A 17,934-nucleotide genomic window follows, 5' to 3' on the forward strand; every position below is an offset into this window, starting at 1 on the left:
CAGTCACAACACTATCCGGTAAACGGTTCCAAGCCGAAGCCGAGCCGAGCCGAGCGGTTTACGATTTATTTTCTTAGACACGTGCACACTGCTAACGGGTCGTAAGCTTGGTCGCTACTGATCGGAGCGGCGCGCGTGCAATATTATATTTGACCTATGCACCATACGGGTGATGACCGCGAGTCGTCCTATAAGCTCTGTCTATAGGGGTTGGTCTGTGCAATAGATGTAGCACCGACCGAAAAGTCTTATGTGGTTGAGCATAAGCATGGAGCATATTTCTTTTTTATTTCATACGTATATACGTTTGGTGGTCTATGAATGGAGTTTTCGATCTCGTACGTCATTTACGTACGTACGTCGAGCTAATATAATTTAAACACTAACGGCACGGCATAAGGCTTATAACCGAATGACAAGCCGAACGCGAGTGTAAACGGTGGACTCACGTCTCGTGGCGGGGCCGCGGCTCGTCTCGTGGCTCGTGCGAGAGTTTAAACGGCTATAATATTCCAGTCAGTGACAGTTTGATTTGACAGACTTCGACTAGTTCGACTCAGACTGCTGGCTGAGCATTGGCGGAGCGACAGCCGTCACATCACAGCCGAGCCGAGCCGAGTCAGCCAAGCTAGCAAGGGAATGGAAATCTCCTAATTTTTTAGTTATCTTGTGTACTACTGATAAGGTAGACGCGTCTTCCCGAATAACGAATACAATCAAAATTTGTCTAAGCTCTTGTTGTTCTGATTTTATAGAACATAGCGAACATCCAGTGACCTTTTTATAAAATGGAAATGGATACAATCGGCGATCAAGAAAAGGACCAAGTGCCCAAATACGGCCTGAAATTGGCTTTAAATCATGAATATCCTTTGCAAAGCAAACAAATTATTATACTAAGTGCTAAGCAAATGTTTGATATGATGCCTCTTACGACTAGGTGAGTAAAATTTATTATTATCAACATTTAACCCTTAAATGCATGATTCTTTCTTTTTGCCCGAAATTAATATATGTATGACATAATTGTTTGCCGTTTCTAGGAAAAATAGTAAAAAAAATTATATCATCGATTTTCACTGCGAAATTAGTCTTAAAAGTTGCATAGGCTAAATAATATTTTTGGAAATATATAGCTATTAGTAAAGGGTATAGGAAAAATCTTAACTGCCATCAGAAAGGTACATATGATGTTCCCATAATAAAATTTGTAAATATAAAATAATTACAAACCCTGAAAAACCTGCCCAAAATCACATACTAAAAATCAGGTTTTTCCAAGTTTTCCGACATTTCGTCTATAAACAAATGTAATTTTTATAAATTAAAATACTGCGTAAATTTATGTAATAATTCGGAAAATTTATTAGTTTTACTATTGAAATAATATACAGGAACAAATAGAATTTGTTTAACCTTTGATCTGTGAGCTGTCTAATGCTTTGTAGACATTTGGCAACACTGCATTTAAGGGTTAAATTTTGTTTTAGGCTATGTTTGATAGACTTGATTATATTATTTATTGCTCTAGATCACAAAAGAAAATTAATATATTTATGTTCTTACATTGGTTACATTACAGATATTTGAAGTATTATGTTGGTAAAAAAATAAGCAAGAAGAAACCGATTATGGATTATATTAACATGATATCTGCTCAAAGAATGTATGGTAAGTCTTGTTAAAAAGTGCAATTTTTTTCTCAGATTAGTTTCATAGAACATTTTTTAGGTAAGTAAATTTCATAGTTAAGATGTATAAAGTTGTAATGTAACCTACAAAATTTTAGATTATGTTATGTTTCTAATTTTGACATAAAACCACATTTAACATTCCTTTTTACTCTTTTATAGGCTGCCCAATAGGAGGTATTGGTGGTGGCACTATTGGAAGAGGGTACAAGGGAGAGTTTTGTCGCTTTCAGCTCTACCCTGGCATTTATAACCATACCACTGTGCCCGAGTGCCAATTTATTGTCAATATAAGGAATGCTAACAATGAAACCATATTCCAGTCAGTTTTATCTACTTACAAGTAAGTCAAATCTTTAATATTAATTTGATTGATGTTGTTTATCTTATCTACTTATTACTTATTTGGTCTTCCAACTGTTTCTTTCTTTTGCTGTTTGCATCCATTTACTTCCTCCGATTTTTGTTAAATTATTCAAATAGAGGCATATCCAGCCATTTAACATTTTCATTAATTCTATAGTTTCAATGGTAACTACATACATCCCATATTGATCCCAAAGCACTTATGTTTAAATTGAATACAAATAATCTGAAACTATAATAAACAATAGAGTCAGACCAAGCTAAGTTGGCAGGGATTGATAGCACAGACTTTGCAAGTGTTAGAAACATCATAATTTCTTGTAATAAGTTGTTTATGACACTGACTCTGACATTCTAATTATCTCTAGCAAACCAAAGAAAGCTCCATCATCGTGGGAATGGAATTTAAATGGAGCAGATTGTCAGTACACAGCACTTTATCCCCGAGCATGGACTACCTATGACCTCAGCAAGTATGGGGTTAAACTAGTGTGTCGACAAATATCTCCAGTGATACCACACAACTATAAAGTAAGTTGCTGTTAAATGCTTTATCAAATTGTAGTGGTATTCCTGTTGTAGTCTTAGAAGAACTTTATTTGATCATTTTGATTTGTAACAAGTCTCTTAATCTTTATAGATATTATAATCTCTTAATCTTAATATTTTGTTTGCAGACTGCAAAATATTCTACCTGTTCTTGAGTAGAGCAAGTCAATTGAAATCTAAACTCAACTGAGTTAAGATTTTTAGAAAATGTTAACCCTATTTGTAACTTCATATTTAAATATGTTCCCTTACACAAGTATACTCGTACCTATATCGCATAAATGCTATGATGCAGACATAACTGACCACCCTGAAAACAAGTTTTTTTATGCACCAGTACGTTTTTTAGCTCAATTGCACCAAAAAAATAGGTAAAGTTAATTTGCAAGATTGACAAACCAGGCAGATTAAAGACGAGAAAAAAATTACATAAAAAAGAATATAATTACATACCTACTTAAATGTGTGACGTTAAATATTAGGCAGTAACAAAATTTAATAACCAAGACAGAAGCAGCGCATCATGTTGTATCATATTGCTCCAATCACCTTAATTGGTTCTGTGTTCTTACTCAATGTAAGTGCTCCACATACTAATTGCTTTGGGCCCTCGCAATATCTGTATGAGGCAGGCTTGTATTAACTATTCAAATTAATTCAAACATGAATACAGATCTTTTATTAAATAACTCACAAATAACTCGTATGTTATTATTTAAAACAGTTATTTCACAACAATCATGAAATTCGGGATCGAGATTGTCTAACACCCTGCCACTGCCATGCCATAAATGCCATAATACAAGATACATAATGTAGTAGGAATCTGGGCAATCTGGCAAAAGTATATGCCAAGGACATTTTGCAATCAAAGCCAGGCGTGTCTCACTCCGCGATTTCGTCGCTTTGCTACAGGTAGCTAAAAGTACATCCGTTCGGCCCCAATTTTGGGGAAAGCCATAAACCGCATAAACCGCGCGTGGCGCTGTCGCCACGTAGCGGCCTTATCTGTGCTGATCGTAACAGACGCGTTTTATTAGAGAGTGAGTCTTCTGTAGGTACTTAGTACTATTATTTATTCTGTGTCAAAGCTTCTTCTGTTCAAGTACTTAATTAAAGCGTTAATAACCAATATTGTAGTAACAATGAGGTAGCTGTGTTTCACTTAACAAGTCTGTATGTTCTTGTGAATCAAATCAATTAGATTATTGTATGCCTACATTTAGCACTAATTCAAAACATCATGCTAAATAGTTTTACCTACGTATTATTCTCTAGACCAGTGGTTCCCAAAGTTGACTGGGCTCTGACCCACCTAACAAAAACTGTCTAATTCGGGACCCATCTCTTGGCCGTCTTAAATATTAAGGAGCATGAAATATTATTAGTATCGGCTGTTTAACCGATTGGAGGCTACCAAAAATTCACAAAATTAAAAATACATTTAAAAGTTTTTTTCTTTAAGTATAGTATAGAAGTATAGTATAGTACGGAGATTTATAAGTTTTTAGGGTTCCGTACCTCAAAAGGAAAAAACGGAACCCTTATAGGATCACTCGTGCGTCTGTCTGTCCGACCATTCCCCCCTTTATCTCCGAAACTATATACTGAGTCTATATTAAAAAAAATACACAAAATAGTTCTTTTCCTATAGATGACAGGAAAACCTATTAGAAATGTGCAGTCAAGCGTGAGTCGGACTTAATGTACGGAACCCTTGGAACGCGAGTCCGACTCGCACTTGGCCGGGTTTTTTCTTCGATTATAAACTATTTGCAGTTGACAAAATAAACAGTTTTTCAGTTCAATGGGAATGTCGCTCAATCCAATTTATCTTTTTCGTATACTGCAGGGGTTGGCAAACATAATAAATAACGTAATGTGAATTGCAGGACAGTAGCCTACCGTGTGCAGTGTTCGTATTCACCGCGTCCAACGTGAGTGGAGAGCACCGACATGTCAGCATCACGCAAACCTGGACCGAAATACCGCTCAAGGCGAATAAGAAGAAAAAGCATTTAGGTCAGTATTGCACAATATATGTATTTATCAATATACCCCAGGCTTGTCAAATATGCCGTACCTAGCTAAATGTCGAGACCACGCTAGGAATTTTCCTATCTCTGATGATGATGTTGATGGGAAGATGATGACGAGCAGAAGATGATGATGATTAATGGGCGGACGACGGATGCAATATACGTCAAAATCATGTTGTCTTATTTAAACCAATTTTAATTACGTATATCGCTTGACATGATTTTGACGTATATTGCATCCGTCGTCCGCCCATTAATGATGATGATGTTTATCGATATCTGTGTGCTGAAAAATCTTGATCAGGTAAACACTTACATATTTCCATAAAAATGAAACATAGCCAGATCGATTTCTCGTCTTTGTGAGCCTTTTTCAAGAACCGATTTACACTCAATGTCCACTAATGAGATGAGACCACCTGCATAAATGTCATAAAATATTTGGGACACCATGAATGTTTCATATTAGTTAGGTAGGTACAAACGAGTCGGACTCGCGCACGGAGGGTTCCGCACCATCAACAAAAAATAGAGCAAAACAAGCAAAAAACGGTCACCCATCCAAGTACTGACCCCGCCCGACGTTGCTTAACCTCGGTCAAAAATCACGTTTGTCGTATGGGAGCCCCACTTCAATCTTTATTTTATTCTGTTTTTAGTATTTGTTGCTATAGCGGCAACAGAAATACATCATCTGTGAAAATTTCAACTGTCTAGCAATCACGGTTCGTGAGATACAGCCTGGTGACAGACGGACGGACGGACAGCGGAGTCTTAGTAATAGGGTCCCGTTTTTACCCTTTGGGTACGGAACCCTAAAAAATCATATTTTTTAGGATTCCTGTAGGTATTTAAATATGAAGTGATATTTACAATATGCATGTTTATTTACCTAACTAATAAAGCAGTTCCGTTAATGCAGGTGTCAAATTTATTTATCATCAAATGAACGATATGGGTATCCGATAACATTATCACTGATTTTAATTTAGCTCAATATTAAGTAGATATTATAGTCAATATTATATCACAGTTGTTAAGTAGGCACGCTTATCTTATCACGTAATATTGGAATTTGTGCCACGTGGCATCTGGTGACACCTTACCTATTGGCAACCACCAAAGTGTTTTTTTTTTTAGATCGATTCAAATAAATTAAGAAAATAACCTCAATCATCATTATCACAAAGACTGCCATTGAAAAATTACAACAAAATCAAACGAGAGATTCGAGCTATTTTCAACGTCATGTAGTTTAACCCATTAGCATCTTCCTACAGTACCTACACCCACTTTTGGGAACTTACCATTTTTATAATGCTGTTAGGTAGAATTACAGTAGAAAATCTGTGAGAAAATCGAATCAAACGCCGTAAACCCAGGTGTACCCAAGTGGGTACAATGGGCGCTAATGGGTTTCGTGTGATAACTTAAAGATGCAAAAATGCTTTATCCTGATTCCTGACCTTATCGCGCGATGGGTGATCATGAATTTTGGATTGTTTTGAGTAACCAAACCTGAGGGACATATTCTAAAATCTTTGGTTTCCGGAATCTCTAATACTATCATAAGTTCCCAATCGCTTATCTACATCTTGCATTATCTTTTAAACTGACAGCAAAATTGGAAATTGAGAGGTATTCAGAAGAAAACACATGTGGCGTATCATTAGAGCAAAAAGTGGGCGAAACATCGTGTACCTTTACTGTGGCGAAGAATAAAGACGAAAAGGAGACTATTCACGAGGGCTATTGTCTATGGAGCGCGGCCAAGACGTCAAGCTACGTGTGGGAGTGCCTTAAGAAGAATGGCAAGCTCGGGCCGGACCCGAGTCTCACGCCGCCGCCGCCAAAGATCCCGGATAAGTCAGAAGGAAAAGTTGAAGAAAAGAAGGAAAAGGCTAAAAAGATTTATAAGTGTGAGTACTGGCCAATATACCTATTACATATATGTTTTGTATTTATTGTTAGGTACAAGTTTTTGTAAAAACGTTTTATTGAGAGGGGAAATTAAACCTGATTGGGTTTGTCCAAACAGCTGATAGACTGTAATGTATGTTCCAAACCGCCTCAAATTGAATTAACGTTTGCTTGCTTGCACGCACACATTAGGCCTTAATTTTTTTCCAGAATGCAACTCGGATGGGCGCAATCTTTTTTTAAATGCCCGAAAGCCGCGAGGTTTGTGTATGTATCATTTATTTAATCAATATAATTAATAAGCTTATTTTTTATAGGTGATTCCATAGGACTATCGAGCGTCATATCCCTGGACCCAGGAGGGACGGGGGCGACGGAGTTCTGTCTCGCCTGGGACATGCCTATTATTAAATATAAGAAAGACAAGAAAATTCATAGAAGGTAATATTAGAATACGTTTAAATTCGTTATTTATAAAATTGTAAATGGCTGATGTAACGTCACTGAGGGACTTTGAAAGGGGTAGCATGATGCGAGGACACCAAGTATAACCAAAATCTCTTATGTGTTGTGCAGTCCAGTTATCTTATGAAATTTGTATTTTTATTTTATTTTATTTATTAAGTACAACCCATAGACTAGGAATCCTCTAGACGGAGTTTAGAGCAATTATTTCATGAAACCGATGCTGCCAAAAATACTGGGGTGCGGGGGACGAGGTGAGCGAATCCCCGTGCCGTTCAAAGACACGGACCAATCACGGCACGGGATTCTGACACTTGACTCGAAGATGGAGTAAAACTACTGTATATTTGTGGCAGAGGGGGTAGCGTTACTATGCTCAGTCTAGACTAGAGGATGTCTTGTCTGTGGTACAACCACATCGTATGTATTCAATTGTTCGGGTAGTACTTTATACCTAGGCCACTCGACGAGTGGCATGGGAAGTCGGCAGAGACGTGTATGGCCTAGGTATTATTATTTTGCTAAACCGCTGGTAAATTATGTTCTCCTATTAGCCCTCTAATCCCATACCTTTTGCACTCATACATACATACTCGTAAATTAAGTAGGTATCTGTTCAAATATCATACGGAGAACCTTGGAAACATGTCATTAATTTTGATTTTTCCAAAACAAATATAACTATATAGGTACCTTACCCTTTTACATTGACTATACTGGCTATAGGATTTTGAAAAAACTAATTAGATTAAAGCAATGTTGTATCCACAGATATTACACAAAATACTTCGGCAGCGATGGCATAGCCGGCGCGAGCATCGCCGCCTACGCGCTCAAGAATTATAAGAACTGGGAGAAGCAACTCGCAGAGTGGCAGGATCCCATTCTCACTAATAGGTCATTTAATACACTTTTCTCAAACATGCAATGAAATGTCGTCGCTCCGGGCGTTATATCAGGCTTCGAAGTATCACGTTTAGGGCGGAGCAACTCCAGAGAACTGTAAAGGAATTTCATACGAAATTGAAGGCCTAGGCCGGGAAGTAATTTTTTTTTAAATTCTAATGTAAACATGGGGTCTGTGTCCATGAACAGGCTAAACAGCCGAATCATATTTTTTTTTTAATATTTTTAGTGAATGAATGGTTATCGGACAAAAATATCCGTGTTAACGCCTGTTATACACGAACGTACTGATATTAAGAATACGAATCTGTATGATTCAATGTGTTGATGAATAAACTTAAAATTTTGTCTATACGTAAGTCACCAGAGACCATAGACAATATTTAAAATCCTCTGCATTTATTTTATTTATAGAAATTGAGATTCTTATTATCAGATTGTATATAATGGCCCTAATAAGGTCTATTCGAACACTACACACGCGAAATTCGGACGACTTCCGTAAAAAAAAAAACAATTATGGCGGGATTGGAAGGAAAATTAAAAAACTTTTGTTGTGAAGTTGGATTTTTATTATAAAGATTATAAATTTGTTTTTTTTGAGTGGTGTATTTTTTTATTTCATTGCATGTTTGAGAAAAGCACTATACATGCCTAGCCGTGAAAAGGTCTTGCCGGCTTCGTATCGCTATCCGGCCTCCCTACGGTCGGCCGGCTATACCTACTCACCTGCCAAGCCCTTCTTTCCCGGCGTCTGCAGTAATGTACTATTACTGCGCAATTGGGCCATTTTATTTAAAGTTGTCCCCTACACTTTTTTTTTCAAAATTGTGATTTGTTATGTTATTTCTACTCAGAATCATGAGCTCTTTTGATCCTAATAAGAGAAAAAAAGTGTCCCAAGATTTCCAATACATTTTTCGATCTTTCCATTCCAAACCGCCATACAAAGTCTATGAAAAAATGGTAACGGAATGGAAAAAAACCTTGGGACACTTTCTTTCTCCCATTAGAATAGAAAGAGCTCGTGATTCTGAGTAGAAATAACATATAAATTCACAAATTAATAAAAAAGTGTAGGGGACAACTTTAAATAGAATGGCCCAATTACTGTTTCTTATTTCAACGTTTTACTGCGTTATGTTTACAGACAAACTGAGTTAGTTGTTAGTACACAGTTGTCATGATCGAAGCGAGCAAACTGATCACGACTTTTTGTCTAGGGCATAGAGTCCATATTCAAATATATGCAGATATTTTTCATAGTTACTGAATCTACTGTTGAGACCTGGAGACTGAACTTGCATATTAATCAACTTATGGGTCACGTCACGAAGTAAAATTTGATAATTTGTTCATTTGCTGTAAAAAAACCTTGCTTACTAAAGTCTATTTTTTTATTCGGTAGACTAAAATGACATTTCAGTCTACGGAATAAAAAAATAGACTAAGTAAATTAGTCTTGTTATATGTTTTCAGTAATATACCAGACTGGTTAAAAGGTGCCTTAATGAACGAGCTTTACTATATCGCCGACGGCGGGACCATTTGGTTCGATGTTGCTGAGGAATTCCCCGAAGGCGACCCTAGGTGAGGTTATCAACTTTAACCCGTTATTATAAGGATTAAATTTAAGTAAATTTTGTCAAGTGGCAAATATTTTTTGTGGACACGGGGAATTTTAATGGTAAAAAAAACGGTACGATTTTGTAACATCTAACCTATCTCTTATCTTGGAATCGGTTTGTTTTTAATCCGTTATGTATACCACAGACGCAAATGGTTGACTTTTTGGTGATTTAAGTTAATAGTAGCAACGAAGTACTTAATTTTTTTTTTGTTTCAGACGCGACTTTGGTCTTTTTGGTTATTTAGAGGGGCACGAGTATAGAATGTATAATACGTATGACGTACACTTCTATGCGTCGTTCGCTTTAGCACAGCTGTGGCCTAATTTACAAGTGAGCTATTGTATCTGTTTTATTTATTTTTTATATACATATAAGTAAAGCGACGACCTAGGTTCTCTTTTCCACTAGTTTTGTCGTAGAAAGAATGGAAAAGATAGCAATATAACCCCAGTGGTCAGTTTGGTTTGTGGAAAATATAGAATGTCTCTGTCATGTCATGTTACGTTACATACAGATCGACTAAAAATAGTAACTAACAGAAAGGAAATGCCTGAAATTTTTCGTTTTCACAAATGCGCTTTATTGATTTTGAACAGATTTTCCCAAAATAAATATTTCTTCAGAAACATGACAGTTGTTGTTGGATTACTAAATTACTATCAACTTGAATCTCGTAATATTTTCATGTATTTACAGGTAGTATTGCAATATATGTTCCGCGACACCATAGCACTGGAGACGGAAAAGTGTAGGACGTCGCTATACGACGGTAAATCCGTCAAGTTCAAAATAAAGGATTCCATACCGCACGATTTGGGAGATCCAGGTAAAATTGACACTACATATTAGTATTTTTCTCGATATATTAGTAATTTTTTCCGTTTTAGTACTTTGATACAAGCTTGAGTGCGTGACTGTTTCCTTATGCTTGACTCCATCCTCAGTCTGGGTTGGCCTAAAGTGTTAACCTAATGACCCCCCTTGGAAACAAGTTTTAAGTATAGTTTATTTTGTTGCAATAAGATCCATAAGTAGTCAATTAATTGTGTATTAGCAATAGGACCAATTTGCCAAAACATATATACACGACTTAAAAATGATAATACGGTCGTGCATAGTTCGTTGACCGATGCGAAATTGGTCTTATCGATGTTTTAGTCCGTAACTGCAGGTACATCATACCCGTGATTTGAGCGCTAGGCTCTATAGTAAAAAGGCTGTAACAAAAATGTTAAATGTCCTGTACTGTATACAGCGGACGTGCCGTTCTCTAATATCAACGCGTACAACATTCACGACGTGAGCGAGTGGCGCGACCTCAACATCAAGTTCGTTCTGCAAGTCGCCCGCGACCATCGCCTGCTGCGGGCCTACAGCGCGCCCTTCAACACCGAAAGGTACATTATGTACATGGCAACACATTTTCATTTGTTATAACGACGGAAAGCCGAATGGATCTTGAGTCAATAACACTTTTGGTCGACTACACGATGTGTCATTCATCTGAGTCACGGACTAAACGGAGGGTCTACCGCTAACATCGAAAAACGTTATGTGCCTCTATCGCTCGAATATGCAAGAGCGATAGTTTAGATTTTTCGACGCTCGCGGTAGTCCCCGGCGCCGCAAACTGAAGCGTTTTCAAAGAGCGCAATGTTAACGCACATTGCAATTTGAAACATCGAGCACTACTGTTGGATCGCTCCACAGACAAGACATCCTCTAGACTGAGCATAGTAACGCTACCCCCTCTGCCACTTATACGATAGTTTTACTCCATCTTCGAGTCAATCCCGTGCCGTGATTGGTCCGTGTCTTTGAACGGACCAATCACGGCACGGGATTCGCTCACCTCGTCCCCCCGCACCCCCGTATTTTTGGCAGCATCGGTTTCATGAAATAATTGCTCTAAACTCCGTCTAGAGGATTCCTAGTCTATGGATCGCTCTAACAGCCTATGCTATCCCTAGAACTCAATCTTTGAAGATAGATATTTAGTGTATGAGAACAGATCGTAAACATGGACGCAATCGGAATGAGCGGTGGCGCTGAGCGCCTACTGCTAGTCGTCTTATAAGTATATGCCCCATCTAGCATTTGATGAGGTGATCCGAGGCCTAAGGCGTTGTATAGTTTGTAGCTTTCTAATAGAGCCCGAAGGCTAATCCTATTGTCTATTGTTAAGTAAAACCGCTCGTGCCACGTGCCACAACCACCTGCATAAAAAATTGGTACTTCGGTTACTGAGTGCCGGCGAGTCGAACGCTACAGAACCAGTCTAAAATGTGTCATCGAGAAGCGTAACAAAGGCGCGTTATCGGAGAGCGCACCTACACTGGTTCTTTGAGCGTTGGACTAGCCCGCGCTCAGGTGCCAAATATAATAATTAGGACCCTTTTTTGCAGGTAAGTAGCACGTGCGGTTTTACTGAACAATATACAATAGGATAAGCCTTCGGGCGCTACTAGAAAGCTACAAACTATACCGTGACATGTGATGGTGGTTGGTTGGTGGGCGGGGCCAGGTACCGGTCGATGGCGTACATCGACGACGTGCGGCCGGGCACGGAGGACGACCTGTACGCGCGCGCTACGGGCCAGGCGGCCGGCGCCGCGCCCGGCGAGCGCGCCGTCGCCGCGCCGCTCCAGCCCGCGCCGCAGAGGCCTAGGGACATCCTCGACATGCTCTACAGGTGGGCTAGCGGGTGGCCGGTGCTAAGTGGAATGGATAGTGTGGTTCGGACTTCGGTCGCTCTAGCAAAGCTTTTTAAATTAAACTATAAAAAAACCGGCCAAGTGCGAGTCTGACTCGCGCACGGAGGGTTCCGCACCATCAACAAAAAATAGAGCAAAACAAGCAAAAAAAAACAAGCAAAAAAACGGTCACCCATCCAAGTACTGACCCCGCTCGACGTTGCTTAACTTCGGTTAAAAATCACGTTTGTTGTATGGGAGCTTCACTTAAATCTTTATTTTATTCTGTTTTTAATATTTGTTGTTATAGCGGCAACAGAAATACATACATCATCTGTGAAAATATCAACTGTCTAGCTATCACGGTTCGTAAGATACAGCCTGGTGACAGACGGACGGACGGACGGACAGCGGAGTCTTAGTAATATTAGGGTCCCGTTTTTACCCTTTGGGTACGGAACCCATATGTCACCCATATGTAGGTCAAATATGTAACAATTATGAATCTAATACGATCATTTATATTCTTCCGCTTTCATAAGTAATAGTTACTGATTTTTAAAAAGCGTTTTTCAATTAAAAGACATGTCAAGATCGCTTACCTTCTTTCTAATGCTAAAAAAACGAACTATATGCTAATGTAACGCTTCATGTTTCATTTATAATTTTATTTCAATCGCCTTTCATTTGCCAATACAATTCCCACCTTACACCAAAGCTATAAAGTTCACATCAATCCATAACACTGGCCATCCGCTACCAGCCAGTACCAGTGCCAGTTGGAGAGCATACTTCTCTGTCCAGGACCGTGGAGGAGCCCGAGGAGCTGGAAGAGCCGGAGGCGCCCGAGCTGGGCGCGACGGTGTGGGACGCGCGGCAGTACGTCACGGACATGTACCCCGCGTGCGCCGCGCTCGTGCGGCGGGCCGCCGCGGCCTGGGACAAGGACGGAGATGGACTCATTGAGAATGGAGGCTTCCCTGATCAGACTTACGACGCTTGGGTCATGTCTGGACCTAGGTACGTTCGATTATTTTGTATTTATTTTTGAATATCCAAACTGGCAATAGTACGTCACGGACATGTACCCCGCGTGCGCCACGCTTGTGCGGCGGGCCGCCGCGGCCTGGGACAAGGACGGAGATGGACTCATTGAGAATGGAGGCTTCCCTGATCAGACTTACGACGCTTGGGTCATGTCTGGACCTGGGTACGTTCGATTATTTTGTATTTATTTTTGAATATCCAAACTGGCAATAGTACGTCACGGACATGTACCCGGCGTGCGCCGCGCTCGTGCGGCGGGCCGCCGCGGCCTGGGACAAGGACGGAGATGGACTCATTGAGAATGGAGGCTTCCCTGATCAGACGACGCTTGGGTCATGTCTGGACCTAGGTACGTTCGATTATTTTGTATTTATTTTTGAATATCCAAACTGGCAATAGTATGTCACGGACATGTACCCCGCGTGCGCCACGCTCGTGCGGCGGGCCGCCGCGGCCTGGGACAAGGACGGAGATGGACTCATTGAGAATGGAGGCTTCCCTGATCAGACTTACGACGCTTGGGTCATGTCTGGACCTAGGTACGTTCGATTATTTTGTATTTATTTTTGAATATCCAAACTGGCAATGGGTTAGGAGTTATATATAATTAATTTGTTGTTTTTACAACCTTGTTGCATTAGAAAAAGTTAAGAGTTTAATGAATATCTTCTTCTTGGTCTTTTTATAGTGGTTTAAGTACGAGGTGCGGTCCAAAAGTCTCCGACCTGACATAGAAAATAAGAGCATACATTTACAAAACTATTTTTATTATTCGATATATTTCCCTTCTATTTCAACACACTTTTTAAATCTGTAAATTAGCTTTTCTATCCCCTTGTAAAAGTACTCTGAAAGTTTGTCCTCAAAATGAACGTAAACCTCATGGGTCACTTCACCATCTGAAGAAAATCGTCTTCCGTCTGCCTTAAGTTTCCAAAACAAATAGTAGTCACTAGGGGCCAGGTCGTGACTATACGGTAGGTGGCGAATTTCCTCAAAGCCACACTTTGCAACAGCAGCCTTGGTAATTAAAGCAGTGTGAATGGGGGCATCGTAGTAGAGAAGGCGCACACTTCTGCTAAATTTTCCCCGAAATGTGTGCTTGATCACCTCTCGTAACTGTTGTTTAAGTAGCCTCTAGTAGCTGCCAGTCACCGTGGTATTACTTTCTTTTATGTTCATCAACCGTATTCCGTGACAATCCCAGAACATGGTCTTTTTAGTGGATTGCGTTACCTTCGCCTTCCGAAGCCGCTATTCACCATGACGACGCCACTCCTTCGATTCTCTTTTATAGAGGCAATCATAGTACAAAACCATTGTTTCGTCCACAGTAACAATTGACTGCAGAAAACTCTTTTCATGTTTTTTATAGGCATCCAAAACTTCTTGAGAGCACGCTCTTCGTTCACTTCGCTGTAAGCTTGAAAAAAAGTTTACACTTTCTGTTGTTGTAATCGCCGTGAAATAAAAACCGCAAACAATAGAATCCCAAAAACGATATCCAAAAGAACAGGATAAATGACAATAATAAAAATGACATATTTTGTTCTTTTTTTGAAACGGCCAAATCATTCCAGCCGGAAATATTTGGACCGCACCTCGTACTTTAAGTGAACGTGTTATATATTTCGATCAATTATTGTTACCGTAATGTTATTGTCACCGCAAATTGCTTAAACAAAACAGCGAGTCTGGTTTCTATAGCCAATTAGATTTGAGAACACTTTTTTATTTTGTTATCGCATCATATCGGACTAGCTTTAGTTTTTTTCTCTTTGCGAAGAACGCCTAGAAATATTCTGATTTGTTTGTGGTGCAGCGCCTACTGCGGCGGGCTGTGGCTGGCCGCAGTGGCCGGCGTGCTCAGTATGGCCCGGACGCTCACTCTAGAAGAGGACGCGGCTGAGTTCTCGAAGCTTCTCGAGCGGGCGAAGGCCGCCTTCGAGGAGAAACTGTGGAACGGCTCCTATTACCGGTTCGACACCAGGCCGGTCAACGAACGCGTCGTCATGTCCGACCAACTTGCTGGACAATGGTAAATATTACCGTCAAACATTTATTAACCTGCCCGATCCCGCGACCCGAAAACTAATTTTGTTGTTGTCTCCCAGTATGTTGTTGTCTCCCACTTCAACTCCCATTTGAGCCACTGGGAGTTGAAGTGGGAGGTTTTGAAAATCGTGGGAAATCTGGAAAATTTATTTACGGCTCATATTTGAGCCCTTGGGATATGACAGGTTAAATATCACATACATATTCCTTTTTAAAACTTAAAGCATTACCATCAGTCACTTTTTAAATCCTTGATTCGATCCCTTGCTGTTGACGGAAGCATTGTAATATGCTTCTCTACTTGTTGCAGTCTTCAGCTTGATGGAAAGCCTTGCCCCAACTAGAATTCCCTTTGGTTCCTTACCATCCTTCACCATCTCCACCTTGCCTGTTATTATTGGGTTTTCTAGATTATCACTCCCGAATTACTCGTTATAGTAGTTTGAAACTTTGAATGGCAACACATTGGTACCCTTAATAGGCTACATGACTAATTTTCATTTATGGTATCAATCGATCGGGTTTGTTTTTAGGATCAAATGTCTATATGGGACCCATTGCATTAAAGTAACACAAAAGTCAGAAATTGTAGTCAAAGGCCGACAGTCGCACTTCACTCGCGAAACGCCCTAAACAAAACGAGAAGGGAACGTGACGTCAAGGTCTCTGGGAGCCCATCTTGTAGTATGGACAAAACAAGAAAATTGCGTTTTTGTCGGTGAAATATTGCGTTTATGTATATACATAGTTGCTATATAATATTTATTTGGATGAAATTTAAGGAATCGAATGGTACCTTACTTTTATCGTTTTTGGAAGTTAAAAAAAAAACTTAAATTTTGAAACTTTCCGGTCCTATATTTTTGTAATTTTTCAATATTTTATTTTAATATCCACATTATTGATAAATTGCTCGCTTGCTATATATTTAATAGAATATAAAATTCAACATGTGTCATCATCCCTAAGCAGAAACCGATTTGTAAAAAATTTATCGCCCTTTTTAGGTTCCTCCGTGCTTCGGGCTCCACCGAGCCAGTGTTCCCCGAAGCGCACGTTCGAAAGGCACTGTCTTCCATCTACGAGAACAACGTGCTCAAGTTCATGGACGGCAAGATGGGCGCCGTGAACGGGTTCTCGCTGGAGCGCGGCCGCGCCGACGCCACCGCGCTGCAGAGCGGCGAGGTGTGGGTCGGCGTGGTGTCCGGACTCGCCGCCACCATGATCTACGAAGGTATAGTTTGTAGCTTTCTAATAGACCCCGAAGGCTAATCCTATTGTCTATTGTTAAGAAAAACTGCTCGTGCCACGTGCCACAACCACCTGCATAAAAAATCGGTACTTCGGTTACTGAGTGCCGGCGAGTCGAACGCTACAGAACCAGTCTAAAATGTGTCATCGAGATGCGTAACAAAGGCGCGTTATCGGAGAGCGCACCTACACTGGTTTTTTGAGCGTTGGACTAGCTCGCGCTCAGGTGCCAAATAGAATAACTAGGACCCTTTTTTGCAGGTAAGTAAGGTAGGTAAGTAGGTAGTAGGTTTGTCTATTGTTCAGTAAAACCGCACGTGCTACGTTTTATTTTTTATTACCATTGGGAGGAGGGGTAAAATCAGGTAAAAAAAAATTATCTGTTTATTTTCAATCAAGAGGTTAGTTGTACAATCAATCTCAGTTACAATCTCTATATTTGGAGATTATTTAAACTAATTAGTCATAGGGGTGACCGGACTGAAAAGGTTAGGAACCACTGCTCTATTGCATCAGGTATGGTCTACCAATGCTCACTTAAACGTGTTGCAGCATAGAATCATAACTATTTCGTTATCTCTTAGGTATGCACGAAGAGGCGTTCAAAACGGCCGGTGGTCTCTACAACACACTAACTCAAATGGGGCTCTCGTTCGAAACTCCGGAGGCCCTGTACGAAAACGGCAACCATCGCTCCATCGCCTACATGCGGCCCCTTGCCATATGGGGTATGTACCAAGCCATAATATCCACACCCCCGGTCCATACTCCCATGGCCAACGGACAAGTTGCCAAAGAGAATATTGTCAATGGATTATAGTTAAAAATACGTTTCCGAAACAAGGTTGTGTTGGTTCACAAATTTAAAATTTATAACGTATTGAAGTTGGGTTTGTTTAGGTGACGTTTTGGATATGGGAGTTAATTATCACAGCAAAGGGTTAAAAAAGAGAAGAATGACATAAGAATTAATAAAATAAATTTACAATGAAACCTAATTGACTGGCTGATAAGTGATAAGATAAAATAGGGACTGATTTAAAAAAAATAAAACTATATTCGAATTGGATATTTTTGTGATGTATCTTAGTCCTTTGCTGTTTTAGCCGCTCCCTAGTCAGTTTGTCCTGTTGTTAAATATATTTGTATGCGAGAAGTGTTAAAATTGTTATTAATTAACGAGCTTGTACGATACGGATACGGATGACTTCTAAATATATGTTAAGAATATTTGAGTTCCTTCGAAACGAAAGTCAACTTAGTTTTTTGTGCAATACTTTAGGTATTTATTTACTGGTTCGCTTACCTTCACTTTAAATTT

At 39.7% G+C, this 17,934-nt stretch overlaps 1 protein-coding gene across 1 annotated transcript; it reads left to right on the forward strand.

The window, feature by feature from the left end:
• Positions 1-624: 624 nt before the first annotated feature.
• Positions 625-17,538, forward strand: LOC134650105 (non-lysosomal glucosylceramidase). Its single transcript, XM_063504942.1, has 17 exons — positions 625-940; positions 1,583-1,671; positions 1,854-2,034; positions 2,426-2,588; positions 4,499-4,628; positions 6,265-6,564; positions 6,883-7,006; positions 7,802-7,927; positions 9,416-9,526; positions 9,783-9,897; positions 10,264-10,393; positions 10,823-10,964; positions 12,092-12,271; positions 13,065-13,280; positions 15,130-15,345; positions 16,370-16,596; positions 17,198-17,538. The coding sequence occupies exons 1-17, from the start codon at positions 789-791 to the stop codon at positions 17,431-17,433; spliced, it is 2,838 nt and encodes a 945-aa protein (XP_063361012.1). The 5' UTR covers positions 625-788; the 3' UTR covers positions 17,434-17,538.
• Positions 17,539-17,934: the final 396 nt, after the last annotated feature.

This window comes from Cydia amplana, chromosome 1 (genome assembly GCF_948474715.1).
Source record: "Cydia amplana chromosome 1, ilCydAmpl1.1, whole genome shotgun sequence".
Taxonomy (NCBI): Eukaryota; Metazoa; Arthropoda; class Insecta; order Lepidoptera; family Tortricidae; genus Cydia; species Cydia amplana.